This window comes from Xiphophorus hellerii, unplaced genomic scaffold (genome assembly GCF_003331165.1).
Source record: "Xiphophorus hellerii strain 12219 unplaced genomic scaffold, Xiphophorus_hellerii-4.1 PGA_scaffold_73__1_contigs__length_124999, whole genome shotgun sequence".
Lineage (NCBI taxonomy): Eukaryota > Metazoa > Chordata > Actinopteri > Cyprinodontiformes > Poeciliidae > Xiphophorus > Xiphophorus hellerii.
Window position 1 is genome coordinate 69,117 of NW_022587648.1, and position 19,203 is coordinate 88,319.

General features: G+C 34.6%; 2 protein-coding genes and 1 long non-coding RNA gene across 3 annotated transcripts; 2 read left to right on the forward strand and 1 right to left on the reverse strand.

The window, feature by feature from the left end:
* Positions 1 to 2,320: 2,320 nt before the first annotated feature.
* On the reverse strand, positions 2,321 to 3,919 carry LOC116716608 (gastrula zinc finger protein XlCGF8.2DB-like). The gene has a single exon (XM_032557431.1). It carries the CDS (start codon positions 3,851 to 3,853, stop codon positions 2,927 to 2,929), a length of 927 nt encoding a protein of 308 aa, XP_032413322.1. The 5' UTR covers positions 3,854 to 3,919; the 3' UTR covers positions 2,321 to 2,926.
* A 592-nt stretch (positions 3,920 to 4,511) lies between these two features.
* On the forward strand, positions 4,512 to 5,512 carry LOC116716609 (uncharacterized). The gene is made up of 3 exons (XR_004338560.1): positions 4,512 to 4,765; positions 4,849 to 5,240; positions 5,426 to 5,512. It is a non-coding gene; the product is annotated as an uncharacterized LOC116716609 (long non-coding RNA).
* An 11,909-nt stretch (positions 5,513 to 17,421) lies between these two features.
* Positions 17,422 to 18,744, forward strand: LOC116716607 (uncharacterized). Its single transcript, XM_032557429.1, has 2 exons — positions 17,422 to 17,634; positions 17,820 to 18,744. The coding sequence occupies exons 1-2, from the start codon at positions 17,524 to 17,526 to the stop codon at positions 18,633 to 18,635; spliced, it is 927 nt and encodes a 308-aa protein (XP_032413320.1). The 5' UTR covers positions 17,422 to 17,523; the 3' UTR covers positions 18,636 to 18,744.
* Positions 18,745 to 19,203: the final 459 nt, after the last annotated feature.

Consider the following 19,203-nt stretch of genomic DNA (forward strand, 5'->3'; position numbering starts at 1 on the left):
CGCTGCCGCCATCTCGAGTTCATTCGTGTTTGGTGATTCTTTGCTCGGGAGCCTCCGATTCAGAACCTGTCAGCACCTACCGCCAAGCCTCGGCAACTCAGCTTAGTTTTTCCTAACTTCTTCTCATCTACATAGAGGTATTATTTAATTTTACTGTTTTTATTTTAATAAATTATTATAACTTTGAAACAGTGTCTATTGCAATTCACTCTAAATTTCCCCTCTCGCTGCTCCTCTTTTTATTCAGACTTGGGAAACCCTAGTTACAGAAGTTAACAGCTGCTAGAAAAAGCAAATTAAAGTAAGATAAATGAGTACATATGAAAATAAGAAATTTAAAATCTAACAAATAGCTAAAAATTGTAATTTATACCAGGTGAGTCTTTCTCCCCTACAATGTGGACCGGTACCAGTACTGGACTGATTCTGATCCTTCAAATGATTTTAACATAACTTAGAAGTTGATGTAAAAATAATGTTTGTTTTGGCCACAAAATGATTATGCTCAGCAGCAAACAACAAATCACCAACTACAGCATAGAGCAGCTCATCCATGTAGCAGCTATGTAGCCTGACGTAAAAACATTTTGCTAGACAATGTCAAACATTGAGAAGTTTAAGTTATTTTTATCAAACCTTATCAAACACGGAGTTTTGAAGCCAAAAATACATGAGAAATATACAGAGCCAACCATGAGAATCAACTCGTTTAAAGTTTACACTCAGTTTCACACAAACACAAAGACCCTATAAATGTTGGGCTGTTGAACTGGACCATTCAAGCTAATTTTCTGTTAGCAGCTTTACAAATCTTTTACATGACATTACCAAGACACATTAAAACAAACCTTTATCTTGGCTTTTTTCTATTCTTCCTTTCTTTTCTCCCTCCCTGAAGGATAAGTCCTTTTTGGAGACATTGTTTTGCTGACTTGTCTTCTGACCGGAGCTTTTCACGTTTGGATGAGGCTCATGTTACCAGCGAAGCGTGCGGTACCTACCGCGGCCACCAGGGGCCGCCAAGAGCATATTGTTTCTTTCTATCAATAAAAATATAATTTCTACATACATTATCAAATATATATTATTGTAAAAACAAACCACTTAATAGTGACATTGTGTGGTTTTGATATTATGACAGAAATTATTACTAAGAAAAATAAATAAAATCAGCTCCACTGAGGGGGCCCCCTAGTGGCCCTGGGGCCCTTAGTGGCTGCTTAGTTTGCTATGCCTTGTGCCGGCTCTGGCAATCAAAGCAGGAAAATTAATTTGTGGTGAATCTTGCATTTTCCTTCAAGTACAAATCCATCTTATTTCATTTGAAAAGATTTTAATCATCTGGTTAATATAATTTGAAAGAAAACTCAATCTCATTTTACTTTAAAGACAAAACTATCGCAAATATTTGTTTCCAGATTTAAAAAAAACCCCCACTCAATTCTGTACATTCTAGTTTTGATTTTAAAAACTTTTAAAATAAACCCCACTAACTCTCTCTATTGTACAGAATAATACAAATCAATCCCTCAAGTCCAATCATGTGAGAATGTTCTGGAAGGGAGTCCATGTCCGGTCAAACTCTGTTAATGCATGAAATAGTCAGTGGGCCCCCAAGCCTCTTCATCTATCAGCATCAGTACTGGCACTCCTCAGGGCTGTGTGCTGAGCCCTCTGCTCTTCATGTTGTACACACACAACATACAGTTTGACATAAACTGTATGTTAATACAATAACATACAGTTTATCATTATTGTTTTTTGATAAAGAATATGCCAAAAAAAACAAGAAAGCATCTCTGAAGGAAAATGTGTCATGGTTGCACATCTCCAATTATCCAAATGATCACATTTAACAAATACAACAATTTTCAGCTTTATAGACATGAAACCCCTCCAGTCTTTCATTCTAGTTTTAAACCAAATCTGTTCTATAGTGAACCTCAACATAGAACATGTATGGAAAATACTTCTACTGCTTTTCACCTGTGTGAATCCTCATGTGCTGAATTAAATTACCTTTTTGACAAAAACTTTTTCCACAGGTCACACAAGAAAACGGCTTTTCACCAGTGTGAATCCTCATGTGATGAGTAAAATGTTGTTTTTGACTAAATCTTTTTCCACAGTTCACACACACACATATATATATATATATATATATATATATATATATATATATATATATATATATATGATTAAATAACCCAGTGTTTTAAAAAAAAAGATCTAATTAATAATTAATTGATTTCTAACAGAATTTATTTCCTAAAAGATTTATCATAGAAAATCCTATTTTCTCTCTATTTAGCATTGAATTTAAGTGCTGACGTTCCTCTGAATACTTATTACATTCTAATAAAACATGTTCCACTGTTTCCATCTGATTACAATAATTACAAGTCCCTATTTCATGTTTCCCTATTCTGAAAAGAGAACTATTAAGTCCAGTTTGACCAATTCTAAGTCGAGATAAGACTACCTCTTCTTTCCGTCTTCCATTCATACAACTCTTAACTCCCACAGTTTTTTAAATCCGTAGTTGCCGTTCCATTCATGTTGAACTTTAGCAGGAGAGACAGTTTTTACATGAAGAAGCTGGTGTTTATTTAGATATGCTTGAATTTGCTTAGTATGACCTAATGTCACTCTAAAGTGAACCTCTGTGTGTGTGTAAGAGCAAACAGTAGTTTTATTCTTTCCTTATAGCTCTTACTGTGTGTTCAACACAAGATTGTTCTGAAGACCCGTTCATTCATTAGAGATGTAAACATTGTTCAGACACGGATGCTACGGATTTTTACATTTCAGTAACCAAGAAGTAAAATCAGAAAAAATATGTGAGGGGATGATTTAAAGTTCACAGCTGTATAAAATGCTTCTTGCTCCTTAAACTGAGACACTTCCCACAGGTCACACAGGACGTCTATCTTGTGTGAATTCTCAGGTGTTTTTTTAAACGACTTCTTCGACTGAAGGTTTTTCCACAGGTGCTACATGGAAACGGCCTCTCACCTGTGTGAATTCGCATGTGAACTGTCAAATGGCCTTTCTGACTGTAACTTTTTCCACATGTCAGACATGAAAATGGCTTCTCACCTGTGTGAGTTCTCATGTGATCAGTTAGGTGACCTTTGTGGCTGTAACTTTTCCCACAGGTCACGCATGAAAAAGGTCGGTCACCCGTGTGACTTCTCATGTGAAGCGTTACTTGACTTCTTTGACTGAAACTTTTACCGCAGGTCACACATGAGAAAGGCTTCTCGCCCGTGTGGATTCTCAGGTGCTGCTTCAGATTGCTTTTTAGATTAAAAGATTTATCACAAGCGTTGCACGGAAACGGTTTCTCACCTGTGTGAATTCTCATGTGATCCGTCAACTTATGTTTGAGAGTGAAACTTTTTCCACAGGTCAGACATGAGAAGGGCTTTTCGCCTGTGTGGATTCTCAGGTGATTGTTCACAATACTTTCTCGACTGAAACATTTTCCACAAAACTTGCATGAGAAAGGCTTCTCACCTGTGTGCGTTCTCATGTGGTAGATCAAGTGAGTCTTTTGAGAAAACAATTTATCACACATCGTACATGAATACAGATTTTTATCTTTGTGCGTTTTCTTCTGCTCTTTTTGTTTTAATTTGTCAGAATTGTTATCATACCCTCTGGTTTTCTGACATCTGTTATTTTGTTTCGGTTCTTCATCGCTGCTTATTTCTGTGTCTTCATCATTGCTTTCTTCCTGATTTCGGTCCTCAGCATCACAGCTGTCCTGAGAGACGAGTTGCTCCCTGTTTGGTTCGGGTTCACTGCAGCTTATTTCTACACTGGTAGGAGATGCAGGAAAGGTTTTCATCTCCTGCTTCTTCACCACAAGTTGTTCTTCATCCTGATTGATGCAGAGGTCATTCTCAATTTATAAATACACATAAAAATAATTTGAACATAAAAAGACAGTAATCTAAATGCGCAGCAGAAAAGAGCCAATAATTACAGCTTTAAACTTCCAGATTATGTTTTTTGAGAAGTGGTTTAACTTGAATTGAATACTTTGGCAAGAGCAGTTTCAGTACTGTGATGTTGACAGAAGCCTGATTGATGGACATCAAAACAGTTGTTCAGGGCTAGAAAGCCTTTTATCTGTTGAAAAATATTTTTTTCTAATATTTTAGCCAAAAAAGGTACATTTGATATTGGTTGATGATTGCTTAGAATGGATGAGTCTAGATTACGTTTTTTGAGAAGTGGTTTATCCACCGCAGTCTTAAAAGCCTGAGGGAAGACTCCAGAGGAGAGTGACTTAATAATTTTTTGTAAAAGATCAGGAGCAAAAACATAAAAGACCTTTAGGAATAAACTTGTGGGTATAAAGTCAAGGGAACAGATGGATGACTTTAATCAGTTTCATGAGAAAGGTTTGTTATTTATTTAACACCTGTGTGGGGCATGGGCATTATTCTTTTCAATGTATGTCTATTTAACACATATTTTACACATTTGAGGTAAGTAAAAAGAGTAATCCATTGTATTTTCATTAATATGTTTCATACTAATCACATGATCCATATCAAGTAACTGTTAGTTTACAAAAATCCAGCTAATTACAGAATTAGGCTCTAAATCTTGCCTCGTTTTTTCAGTCATTGAACGATTTTGCCTGCCACCTGAAGGCAAAGTTACATACAAACAGGTACTGAAGTTGACGAAGAAATATTCAGTGACCTCCTTAGACAAGGCAATGTGGTACTGACAGTTTTCTGCTATGATGGTGAGATACCAAAGCAAATTAAATCAACTGTTATACAGATTTGACCAAAGAATGTCACTGATGTCTATTGTCTCTTTCTTCAGAGTTCTCAGAATGGTCATCTGCTTCTGAGTCTGACTCGAGCTTCGACTCAAATGCATCAACATCAACAATACTAATGGATGAGATACCACGCAAGAAGCAAAAACCTGAGAATCCTAATAACTCAATGTCTGCTAAGAATGTAACAATATTTTTTGTCTGCTAACACATCTAGTAAGTACCTAGATATATCTGAAGATAGTTGACTGTTCAGAGTACTCATAAAGTTCTGATATTATATCTGAAAACTTTTATAAATTTGTCCTCAGGCTATGACCAAGAAACGGCCTCGCTGTTACTGCTCTTACATCTCCTTCCACCGCAACCAGGAGGACAGAAGTCTCCAAAAATCAGTGCAAGTGATGCAGTTGAGAGACTTGTTGTCTTTCATAAGGTAATTGAAATTTAAAATATGCAAAATTATCTGTCTATTTCCTTTTATAGACATGCATATATACAGATGTTTGAATGACAGCTTTGAAGATGTCTGGGCATACTTACATTTATTTTCGATGTAACGTGTATCATAAAGCTGTATGTTTTGTTTCTTATGTTTGGTGTATATCTTTTTAATTTTAGTCATGCTGGAGTTTAGAGGAGCATCTCCGGGGTCAACAGGGTCTGCAGCCATACCTCCTTGCTGTTGGGCGTCAGAGAAGCAAAATTGACAGCTTCTACATCGTCATGGATAAGTGCCTCATCCCATGCCAGACAAACGGTTCTCTTGGAGCATTTGATGAGCTATTCAAAGCACATTTTGTGAACATTGTCTTTTCTCCTATTCTCCCTATGGGTATGACGATGTATTTGAAGCATTTGATTGTTGAACACCATAAACTCTTTAAGTTCTTATATTCACATCGAAATTTGATACCTAAGCATCATTTTATGATCCACTATCCATCTTCCATTAGGAAAATAGGTCCATTGTTACATATGTGGTCTATGAGGTTTGAGGCTAAACACAAAATGTTTAAAGAATATTTTAAAAACTTTAAAAATATAACCAAATCACTTGCGAAAAAGCATCAGATGGCCACAGCTTATCATTGGGAAACAATAAGTATTAAAGAAAATGAGCATGGGCCTCTCAAACCATTTTCACTTAAAGATGAAGATGTGGTCAACAAAGAAATGCTTCAAATGATTTCATCAGGAGATGTTTTCTCAACCAGCTGGGTTAGAGTTGAGGGTGTTGAATACAGACCAGGACTTGCTGTTTGCAGCACAATTCAAGATGAGATGCCAGTGTTTTGTCAGATAAGTGATGTACTTTTAGTTGACAATACCTTTCTTTTGTTACCTAAACAGCTATTAACAGAAACATTTGATGGTCATCATCATGTTTTCAGGATTGTTCAAAGTGAAGAAAGGCATTTAGTAAAGAAAACTTAAATTTCATAAGCCTTTTGATATTCAAAACTCTTATGGCGTTTCTAATGAATGCTTGTTCATCGTACCACAATTTAAAATGTTGGAAACACAGCTGCAAAAATAAAGTGTTCAAAATTGATGTACTTGTGTCAAAATTTTTTCTTAATAATTATAATTAATCATAATCATAAAGTAACTTTTTTTGGAGTAAATAACACTTGAAAGTGTTAAATCAACACTAAAAGTGGTACATTTTGTTCTTGGATCAGTGTTATCCTTTATATGGATGAACCCTGTTTTGTGAGTTAAATAAGTAACTCTGATAAAGTGTTAAAATTTTAACTATATTGAAAGTGTTAATTTAACTCTGAAGAGTGTGGACTATATAAACACTGAAAAAGTGTTAAAATCCACTCTGTGGGAGTTAAATTAACACTGGGCTTTTTGCTGGGATCCTAGGTAAGTCCTGTTTGGTGGAAAATATAGTTAATTGTTTCCTAACGACAGACACAGAGGAGTTCACTGTCTCCCTTATTTTCACCGTTTTATTAATGAAAGAGGTGGTCAATTTGTCACAGGCCTCAGAGGAGAAAAATTTACAGTTAACAGAAGAAGGTGGATTTGTCAATCTGTCAACAATCAAGAACAGAGCACGAGAGTTGTTGACAGAGGTAGAGATGACATTTGGAAAAAAAAAAAAAAAAAACCTTGCATTTCTCAGTTTATCTTTGAAGATATCTAAATGGGTTTGTACTTTAGTTTTACGCCACCGACGTTCTGCTTTCCGGGACTCTTTTTTTTCCCCCTTTTCTAACTGACTCAAAATTTCTCCAAGGTGGTTTACGTTTCCCAGAGATTACTTTTGTAGTAACAGGAGCAATGGTGTCAATAACCTTCTGAATTGTAAAAATAAACTTGTCTGTTAAATCACTCAGAGAAGTACAGGAGTGTATAGCAGTTGAAGGAACAGCCTGAATAAATCGATCGGCAGTAGTTTCTGTAACGCATCTTTTTGAAATAACTTGTGTATGGTTGTCTTTTTGAGCAGGGCAGACTGATAGAAGCTGCTACACAATGGGCGCCATCGGACTTCTCACTAACAGCAGGCAAGGCAGGTTTGGTGCCTTGCTCAAGGACTCAACAACTGAGATGGATGTGGGGAGTTTGAACCGGCAACCCATCAGTTACAGGAACCACAGTGGCTACAACCAGTTTAGCTGTAGTACCACCATCTACTGGGTTCAAGTATGAGGCATAACATACACTAAAGGAAAACTCAAAACTTTTAATCTTCAATGAAATGTTACACTTTAACTTCTTTCTAAAATACATATATAAATACACATAAAAATTGTTTCAACAAAATTCATGCAGCAAAAAAGAGCAAAATATTACAGCTAAAACTAGAGAAAAAAAGTAAATAATTGAAAATAATCACATGTACTTTGTGCAATCAATGCATGAAAATTAGTTTGTGGTGAATGTTGCATTTTCTTTAAAGTACAAATGTGTTTTCTTTCATTTGAAAAGATTTTAATTAGGTAGAGTAAAACTGCTCACAATAATTTCAAAGAAATCTCATTTTACTTTAAAGACAAAACTATCACAAATACTTTTTTTGCAGATGTTTTGAAAACACTCAATTCTGTACATTCTATTGTTGATTTTAAAAACTACAAAAATAAACCCCACTAACTCTCTATGGTACAGAATAATACAAATCAATCCCCCAAGTCCAATTATGTGAGAATGTTCTGGAAGGGAGTCCATGTCCGGTCAAACTCTGTTAATGCATGAAATAGTCAGTGGGCCCCCAAGCCTCTTCATCTATCAGCATCAGTACTGGCACTCCTCAGGGCTGTGTGCTGAGCCCTCTGCTCTTCACGTTGTACACACACAACATACAGTTTGACATAAACTGTAAGTTAATACAATAACATACAGTTTATCATTATTGTTCTTTGATACAGAATATGCCAAAAAAAAAACAAGAAAGCAACTCTGAAGGAAAATGTGTCATGGTTGCACATCTCTAAGTATCCAAATGATCACATTTAACAAATACAACAATTTTCAGCTTTATAGACATGAAACCCCTCCAGTCTTTCATTCTAGTTTTAAACCAAATCAGTTCTATAGTGAACCTCAACAAAGGACATGTATGGAAAATACTTCTACTGCTTTTCACCTGTGTGACGCCTCAAGTGGTGAATTAAACTCACCTTGTGACGAAAACTTTCTCCACAGTTCACACATGAAAACGGCTTTTCACCAGTGTGAATCATCATGTGCTGAGTTAAAACCTGTTTTTGACTAAAACTTTTTCCACAGTTCACACATGAAAACGGCTTTTCACCAGTATGAATCATCATGTGCCAAGTTAAATGCTGTTTTTGACTAAAACTTTTTCCACAGTTCACACATGAAAACGGCTTTTCACCAGTATGAATCATCATGTGCCAAGTTAAATGCTGTTTTTGACTAAAACTTTTTCCACATTTCACACATGAAAATGGCTTTTCACCAGTGTGAATCCTCATGTGCCGAGTTAAAGTCTGTTTTTGACTAAAACTTTTTCCACAGTTCACACATGAAAACGGCTTTTCACCAGTGTGAATCATCATGTGCTTAGTTAAATCCTGTTTTTGACAAAAACTTTTTCCACATTTCACACATGAAAACGGCTTTTCACCCGTATGAGTTCTCATGTGAGCATCAAAAACAGATTTGAAAGACAAACACTTTTTACAGATGTCACATGAGAAAGGTTTTCTTCTTTCCTGATTTTGGTTCTCAGCTTCAGCAGCTTCCTGGAAGATGTCTTGGTTCCTGTTTGGTTCTGATTCAGTGTGGTCTGTTTGCTCATCAACAGGAACCATCATGCAGGTATCAGTCTCCTGTTTTAATTCAATCTGTTCTTCATCTTCACTGCAGTAAACTTCTTTCTCTTCCACTTTTATCTGATGATCTTCTGGCTCTTCCTGTTCTTGTTTCACCTGCACAGGTTCTAACTCCTCCTGGTCCAGAGTGGATCTCCTCTCCTGGTTATAAACGTTACACTTCAGGGAATCTGGAGAAGAAAACAGAGAAAAAGAGTAATTGTTAACTTTACTGGAGTAAATCGTTTAAGGCGGAAATGAACAAAAATCCATTTGAAAATTCAAGAGCGTAGACAGAGATATAGATGAATCGACATATCCAGCTGGCATTTGGAGAATTCTCAAATGAACGGATTTTAAACAAATACTATAAATTATATTCAAATTTCATTTTAGTCCACATTTTTAAAAGCCCTGAGGAACTCCATCCAATCATTCGACTCATGAGCCGATGCACCGCGGTGCTTCATTTGCTCTACTGTGACATCAACTGGACAATATATGTAAAATAGGCAACGTGAAAACAACATGAAGCTTTACAATGAATAAACAAGTAAAAAATGTTTGTGATTCTGATACACAAATTCTGATTAATCTGGTTGTATGAAACAATGGCTGGATCCAAAAGAAACTAGAAACAAAAAGAAAAGAGGGTTGTGATTGGCTTGTTACTCGCTATGTCACCAGGGACAACGATTTATTACTAAAAAATAAAAACTTTAACTGCTCAGGTTTAGGTGAGTTCTCTGTCTTACCCGCTTCATTACTCAACACATCACTAATGAAAAGTTTGATCTTTGTTATTTGCTTGTCAAACGGGAAAAAATAAACTATAAAAGCAATCTTCAAGTTTTTTGGACATTGAACTTCTTTTATTTATGTAACTGTTTGGTGTATTAGTTGAAAAATGTGTTTACATGAAGTAGCTGTAAATTCCCACCCATATTGGGCCCATGAATGCACCTTTGCCCATAGTCATTGTGCCCTTTTTCCCCATAGACTATAAATAAACGCCTCATGGACCGCTCTTGCCTATTGTTACTGAAGAGATTTAAGGCGGCCATCTTGGAGCGGTCGACCGTTCCACTCAGCTTTATGTTTAACAGACTCAATGACGTATCAGCGCATTTATCAATCATAACTCGCTAAATACTAAACAGATATTTACCAATTTTTCTGTAAACCTTAATAAAAGGTTAGCAACATTTACAAGGAAATGATTTTTAAAGTATTTTTGAATGACTGATATAAGGTTGAGCATATTTAACTATTCTTAGTGGGGAAAACAGAATAGAGTCAGAATAGAATGTGTTGATATTTCTGTATTATGATTATTTTACAAAGCACACAACCAGTCATAATCTTTTAAATATATTATTTAGTAATATCAATACATATTTATATAAATATACAAACACAAAATAATACAATCAGAGAGAAATAAAGATGCTTAAATAATTATTAATGCTGAATAATATGCATTAAACTACACATATTTATATGGACATGCGTATATACATAATATCTATATAGGTTTTATTCATGTTTTCCAGCCGAGGAGGAGCTTAAGAGAGATTCAGCAGCTGAGATTCATCAGTGCAGTGAATCCGTCTCTCCTTAAAGACATTCCCCACTTCTTCCTCACATGGTCTTTATGAAACATTCAAAACAAAAACAGGAGCTATTTTACTTTAGACAGAGTGAAAGAATTTCATATAAATAAGAGTCTTTGCCACTTTGTGTGGAATAATCTAAATCAATGTTAGGGAATATTTAAAACTTTTTAAGATTTACAAAATCTCGGTTAGCCTTCATAGCGGGGCTGAACCCCGGTATTACACTAAGCTGATAGCTAATATTAGCTGTTGTTTTGTCAGTGGACATAAATACAGTATAGTAATATTCTAATCACAAAATATAAACTGTAATATGTCCATCTTACTTGTGAAACGTTATCCCCCGAGATCTCGCGTCATTAGTCTGTCGATCTGAACACAAATATCTGGCAGTGCTGAGGCATCTTCTGCTGTTTTGGTTTAGCCAAGTAGGAGGGACGACCGCTCCAAGATGGCCGCCGTATTTCCTACGCCAGAGCAGCCATGCGGGGTCTACTCATTATATTATGTCTATGCTTTTCCCCACCTTCACTTCCGGTTCACAGCATTGTCGGGCTTATTAGTGCAGATAGGCACCGAGTGTGGCAGCCAAGCTATGAGTGTTGTGTGCAGTTGGATGTCTGTCGGATGAGCGCTGGCGCCGCAGGATCATCAATATATGTGCTACTGGTAGGATAAATGGATTTTTGATGTGTAACTTATGGCTGGTTCTGTGTAACGTCAGTGTCGCTTTTTATAATGTTGCTACTAGGCCTGTCACGATAACAAATTTTGCTGAACGATTAATCGTCTCAAAAATTATTGCGATAAATGATAATATTGTTTGAAGACCATTTTACACTGATTTAATGGAAATGACGTAATAATGCATGCGATTTTCTGCCAAAGATAGATACACTTTATTTTCAAAAGAACATTTAACACTGGAACTGATGAACAAAACAAAACAACCAAAACCATAAATAACATGGATTCTCAGTCTCCATTAATAAAAAATCTACTTGAACAAAAATTAAACAACATAAAGCCAAAGTGGAAATAAATACTGCATTCAACCAAAAGAGTGCAGATTATAAAGTCTGTATATCATGTTGCCCTATAGTAATAATTAGATTTAAATAGAGAAGATGGGCACATCGACTACCCGATGCAATAGTTCACACTACACAATCCCCCCCCTCTCCATACGACAATTTTAGAACGTTGATCGTTCTCTAAGATTGTCGCTTGCGATTTCGTAACCGATCATCCTGTAGTGTGTGGTGTGTGCTACTAATTTGGTTTGCAGTTGTTTTAAGTCTCAGACTGCTCCTAGTGTTTGTTCTGGGTTGCTGTGCTTCATTGGGTTTTAAATTAGAATAATAAAGTCTATTTTTAATATTATAAAAGTATGTATAAATAAAATATATTTTGTATACTACTTCTGTTTCATAATTTTAAGCCAGACTTGCCTGGGTACTTTTAATAGGGAGAGCCTAGGCCACTTGATATTATTTGAAACTCCACGTCGTCTGTCACGATCCGGGTTTTCTCATGTGTTACACCTACGTATGAAACATCACCTCAATGCAGCAGTGGCTTGTTGATTGGACTTTTATATGAGGTTTAGTTTGACAGATAATAACACCTCTATTATTGTTTCATGCTGTTTGCATTGCAAGGCTTTACTAGCTTATATATGCACGTTCCAATTAGTAATTACCTGAGATCATTGGACGAAGCTGAAGTTGGTTTCCGATTCCAGCTTCTGATTCAGGAAATGGCTAAAGGGCGAGTCCACTTAATTTTTCACTACCTTCCACATCTTTAATAGAGTCTAGTTTAAAAACTACAACAGCTAGACTCTTCTGACCTGGACTGGGTTAATCTGCTCTCACAGCAGAATATTTATAACCATGTTTCTGATTTGTGAAACTTCAATAAAGGTTGATTTCACCACTTTTTAATCTCTGTTATAGTATAACTGCTCAAATTCCCAAACTACCATAACACCTAAACTCTTGAAACCTGGACAAGATTATTTTCAACTAACAGCAGAATATTTAAAACCATGTTTGTGATTTGTGAAACTTTTATCCGATTTGTGGAACTTCAATAAAATGCCATTTTTACCCATCTTTGCATCCAGCTCATATTAAAACTGGTCTAATGCCAAAACTACAACAACTACGTATTTCAAACTTGGACTAGACTATTCTTCTCTAATAGCAGAATATTTTAATTTATGTTTGGGATTTGTGAAACTTCACTAAAGTTTAGATTACTATTCACACTTGTTCCATGCAGTTTTTTAAAATTCCAATTCAATTCTAATTCAAAACCACTTAATTAATCCTAATGGGAAATTAAATGTTGGTGTTACTCATGAATTCTTCCAAGAGTTATTGTAGATGGAGATGGTTGTTGGAAGGAAAGATCTTCTGCAGCCGTCTGTTACATAAAGTTTCACAAATCAGAAAAAAGTTTCACAAATCCCAAACATGGATTTAAATATTCTGCTATTAGAGCAGAATAATCCAGTCCAGGTTTTGAAGAGTGTAGTTCTTGCAGTTTTTAAACCAGAGTCTATTAAAGATGCGAAAGGAAGTGAAAAATTAGGTGGAATCGGAAACCAACTTCAGCTTCGTGTAGTTAAAGGAGGAAAAGCCATAAAAAAGGTTTTTGGCTCCATTTTCTCTCTACATCAATAAGCCATTTTCACAGCGTAATTGTGATTCCTGCGTTCATTTACCGGTTAACAAAACATTTATACGGGAAAAGAACATTTACTAAAATGATCCTCATACAGAAAGGTGCAGACATTTAGACCTTAACCTGCATCCAAACGCTGGTGGTTCCTACCTATTCGGTGTAAGATTATCTGGGGCCTCCGGGAGAAATCCAGCAGTCTGCGATGATCATCCATCTCTTCCTCCGACTTGACGATGATTTCTTTAAACTCTGTGAATGTTTCTTCAGCAGCAGTTAACGGCTCGTTGATAAACTCGTTTAGAGAAACAGTCGAACATTCAACCAAACAGACCATGCGCCATTTTCTGTTTTTCTTTCCGTTTCCTCGTCCTTCTTCTTCTTCTTCTTTTCTATTATGGCGGATCACAAGCAACTTTAAGGTGCATACCGCCACCTACTGTACATGAGTGTGTAGCAGCATTACTTCACATCTATTAAATTCTATTTTTTAATTTTGTATTCTTAAGATAAATAAACAATGCTTTCCTTAATTTGTGAATATCTGTTATGTTTCCTTCATTTCCTAATATACCTTTAAGATTCCATTCATGCCCTATATTTCTAACTATTCTCTTTAATTCTTCCCTTTCGAGTTCATTTGACTTACAGTTCATCAATATGTGTTCTACATTTTCTTTCTCTCCACATCTCTCACATTTATCATAATTTTTCCTCCCTATTGTATAAAGCATGTCATTTAAGTAGGTATGACCTACTCTTAATCTACTAATTATTATTTCTTCTCTTCTGTTTCGTTCATTAATGCTTCGAATTCGAACTGACTTTTGTACTTCATATAATCTTCTTCCTTTCTTATCTTCATTCCACATTTTTTGCCATTTCTCCATTTCTTTACTTTTAATAAGTGATTTCCCTTCCCCTTTCCCAAAAGGAATTGAAATTGTTATTTCCCCCTCTAAAGCCCTTTTAGCTAATTTATCTGCCTTTTCATTGCCTTTTACTCCTACATGTGCTGGCACCCAACAAAACCAAACATCAATGCCACCCCTATATAATCTAAATAAAATATGATGAATTTCTAATACTAAATCTTTTCTATCGTTTCCTTCTCCCTTAATACTTTCTACTACTGCTTTGGAATCTGTGCACACCACCACCCTGTCTGGTCGGACCTCCTCAACCCATTGCAAGCTTAATATAACTGCCACCATTTCTGCTGTAAAAACCGTCGATCTGATATTCTTTTAGAAATAAATTTATTAAACTCTGATATATATATTCCTATTCCCACATATCCTTTTAAATTCTTAGAACCATCTGTATAAATTTTAAGATAATTGTTATATGTATTTCTTCAATAAATATCAGTCTTGATCCCTATTTCATTTAAATTCCAATCATTTTTCATTGTATTAATTTTTAAATCTACATTAACCTCTGGTATTAGCCATGGAGGAATAACGCTAATTGGATTAAAATGAGCTATTTCCTTGTCCTCTAATCTATACATTTTAATCCATTTCCTAACCATCCATCCAAATCCATTACTTTGGAACTTCAAATATTCCCAACAATTCTGTAAAATAATTGAATTCACATTATCATCTTTATTACTTTTGATTTTCATCCAATATGCTAAAGCTAATTTAATTCTCCTCATTTCCAGTGGAGTTTCCCCAGTTTCAATTAAAAGAGCATTAATAGGTGTTGTTTTTACTGCTCCTGTACATATACGTAAAGCCCTACACTGTAATCTTTCTATTTTTTGTAATGATGTTTTAGCTACTGCTCCATATATTATACTGCCATAATCTATTATTGATCTCATGAGAGCCCTGTATATGTTTAATAATGACTGTCTATCTGCACCCCAATTATTTCCAGCCACAGCCTTTAATAGATTAATAACTTTTTTTACACTTGGTTTCTAAGTTATCTAAATGTGTTTTCCATGAATACAAACTATCCAACCATAAACCTAGATATTTATATTCTGTTACTCTTTCTAACGTTTGTCCATATAATGTTATTGTTTCTATATTAATATTTCTCTTCTTTGTGACAACCATATAACAAGACTTGCTTGCTGATAATTTAAAACCCCATTCATAAGACCATTTTTCTACTTTACTAATTGCTTTTTTAATATTTCCTACCACATATTTAATATTTTTCCCCTTCATCCATATGACCCCATCATCTGCATATGGTGCAGATTTTATACATTTATCAGTATCATAGAAAATATCATTGATCATAATATTAAATAAAATTGGACTAATTACACTACCTTGAGGTATTCCATTTTCAACATTAAATTCTTTTGAATAATCATTCCCAATTTTTACTCTTATTTTTCTATCTAGCAGAAAATTTGCTATCCAATTATACATTCTCCCACCTATTCCCATCTGTTTCATTTTTATAAGTAATCCTTCTTTCCATAGTGAGTCATACGCTTTTTCTATATCAAAAAATACTATAATCATTAGTTCCTTCATTTTTAAAGCTTTCTCTATTTCATTACTGACTCTAGTTAGAGCATCCATTGTTGATCTTCCTGTTCTGAATCCACATTGATATCCATTAATTAGATTATTCTTCTCAAGAAAGTATCCAAGTCTATTTACTATTATTTTCTCCATCCATTTACTGAAATGAGAAGTTAGAGCAATTGGTCTGTAATTATTTGGACAGGTAGGATCTTTACCTGGCTTATTAAATGGTAATATTATTGCCCTTTTCCAACTATTTGGTATCGATCCTTCTTTCCATATTTTATTAAATAATTTTAATATTAATTTCAGTGTTACTTCTGGCATCTGTCGGAACATAGCATAACATAATTGATCCTCCCCTGGAGCTGAATATCCTGTCCCTTTCAATACTGTTTTTATTTCTTTCATGGTTATATTCATATCTAATGTTGACAAATATTTTTGATATTTTTCTAGTGAATTTTTATGATTTCCAATTTTTTTAATCATCTGCCTTCTATGAGTATCTGTCAACTGATCACCACTATGAACTGCCGCAAATGTCTCACCTAACAACTCTGCTTTATCTTTATTTAAAACCAATACCTCCTGTCCTCTAACTAATGATGGAATATTAACATTATTCTTTTTCCCCATCATTTTTCTAAACATTAACCAAACATTCTGTAATTTTATTTCTGAACCTATTGATGAACAATAATCTCTCCATGTTTTCTTTTTTGCATCCTTTATAGTTTTCCGAGCCTTTGCTATTTTCCTTTTATAATCAATAAGGCTTTCAATTGTTAAATTTTTCTGTAATATTTTAAAAGCTTTATTACGATCTTTAATTGTTTTACTACATTCATTATTCCACCAAGGAACTACTTTCTTCTGACCTTCCACTTTTATTTTTGGTATACTATAATTTGCAGCATTTAAGATATGTTCTGTTATTTGATTTGTACATTCTTCAATATTACCTTTTAATGTTACTACATGACTTGTTTCTTCACATTTTGTTTTAAATTTAAACCAATTAGCTTTATTAAAGCACCATCTTATTAATGTTAACTCTTCTTGTCTATTTATATTGTCATCAATTATTGTACTTACTGGAAAATGATCACTCCCTATTGTAGACTCCCAATTAACATCCCATTCACATGCATTAACAAGACAGTCTGATATTAATGTAATATCAAGACATGAAACTGCATTTTTATGTATATTTACTCTTGTACCTTTTCCATTATTAAGACAAACTAATGACCTTTCATCCATTAATTCTTCCACTATTTCACCATTATGATCTGTCTTCTTGCTACCCCATAGACTATTGTGAGCATTAAAATCTCCACACCAAACTTCTCTTCTATGTATTTTCCCTATTTCCTTAAATATTTCATTATCAAGATTTTGACATGGATTATAATAATTTATAATTTTAATATTTCCATAAAACTGAGAATCCTAATAACTCAATGTCTGCTAAGAATGTAACAATATTTTTTGTCTGCTAACACATCTAGCAAGTACCTAGATATATCTGAAGATAGTTGACTGTTCAGAGTACTCATAAAGTTCTGATATTATATCTGAAAACTTTTATAAATTTGTCCTCAGGCTATGACCAAGAAATGGCCTCGCTGTTACTTCTCTTACATCTCCTTCCACCGCAACCAGGAGGACAGAAGTCTCCAAAAATCAGTGCAAGTGATGCAGTTGAGAGACTTGTTGTCTTTCATAAGGTAATTGAAATTTAAAATATGCAAAATTATCTGTCTATTTCCTTTTATAGACATGCATAAATACAGATGTTTGAATGACAGCTTTGAAGATGTCTGGGCATACTTACATTTATTTTCGATGTAACGTGTATCGTAAAGCTGTATGTTTTGTTTCTTATGTTTGGTGTATATCTTTTTAATTTTAGTCATGCTGCAGTTTAGAGGAGCATCTCCGGGGTCAACAGGGTCTGCAGCCATACCTCCTTGCTGTTGGGCGTCAGAGAAGCAAGATTGACAGCTTCTACATCGTCATGGATAAGTGCCTCATCCCATGCCAGACAAACGGTTCTCTTGGAGCATTTGATGAGCTATTCAAAGCACATTTTGTGAACATTGTCTTTTCTCCTATTCTCACTATGGGTATGACGATATATTTGAAGCATTTGATTGTTGAACACCATAAACTCTTTAAGTTCTTATATTCACATCGAAATTTGATACCTAAGCATCATTTTATGATCCACTATCCATCTTCCATTAGGAAAATAGGTCCATTGTTACATATGTGGTCTATGAGGTTTGAGGCTAAACACAAAATGTTTATAGAATATTTTAAAAACTTTAAAAATATAACCAAATCACTTGCGAAAAAGCATCAGATGGCCACAGCTTATCATTGGGAAACAATAAGTATTAAAGAAAATGAGCATGGGCCTCTCAAACCATTTTCACTTAAAGATGAAGATGTGGTCAACAAAGAAATGCTTCAAATGATTTCATCAGGAGATGTTTTCTCAACCAGCTGGGTTAGAGTTGAGGGTGTTGAATACAGACCAGGACTTGCTGTTTGCAGCACAATTCAAGATGAGATGCCAGTGTTTTGTCAGATAAGTGATGTACTTTTAGTTGACAATACCTTTCTTTTGTTACCTAAACAGCTATTCACAGAAACATTTGATGATCATCATCATGCTTTCAGGATTGTTCAAAGTGAAGAAAGGCATTTAGTAAAGAAAACTTAAATTTCATAAGCCTTTTGATATTCAAAACTCTTATGGCGTTTCTAATGAATGCTTGTTCATCGTACCACAATTTAAAATGTTGGAAACACAGCTGCAAAAATAAAGTGCTCAAAATTGATGTACTTGTGTCAAATGTTTTTTCTTAAAAATTATTATAATTAATCATAATCATAAAGTAACTTTTTTTGAAGTAAATAACACTTGAAAGTGTTAAATCAACACTAAAAGTGGTACATTTTGTTCTTGGATCAGTGTTATCCATTATATGGATGAACCCTGTTTTGTGAGTTAAATAAGTAACTCTGATAAAGTGTTAAAATTTTAACTATATTGAAAGTGTTAATTTAACTCTGAAGAGTGTGGACTATATGAACACTGAAAAAGTGTTAAAATCCACTCTGTGGGAGTTAAATTAACACTGGGCTTTTTGCTGTGATCCTAGGTAAGTCCTGTTTGGTGGAAAATATAGTTAATTGTTTCCTAACAACAGACACAGAGGAGTTCACTGTCTCCCTTATTTTCACCGTTTTATTAATGAAAAAGGTGGTCAATTTGTCACAGGCCTCAG

What these genes read in the sequence shown, in the direction of transcription:
- LOC116716607 (XM_032557429.1), top strand. Translation starts at nt 17,524, where the DNA reads ATGGCCTCGCTGTTACTTCTCTTACATCTCCTTCCACCGCAACCAGGA. An exon ending in GACTTGTTGTCTTTCATAAG is followed by an intron (nt 17,635 to 17,819) that starts GTAATTGAAATT and finishes TTTTAATTTTAG; the next exon opens with TCATGCTGCAGTTTAGAGGA.
- LOC116716608 (XM_032557431.1), bottom strand. Translation starts at nt 3,853, where the DNA reads ATGAAAACCTTTCCTGCATCTCCTACCAGTGTAGAAATAAGCTGCAGT.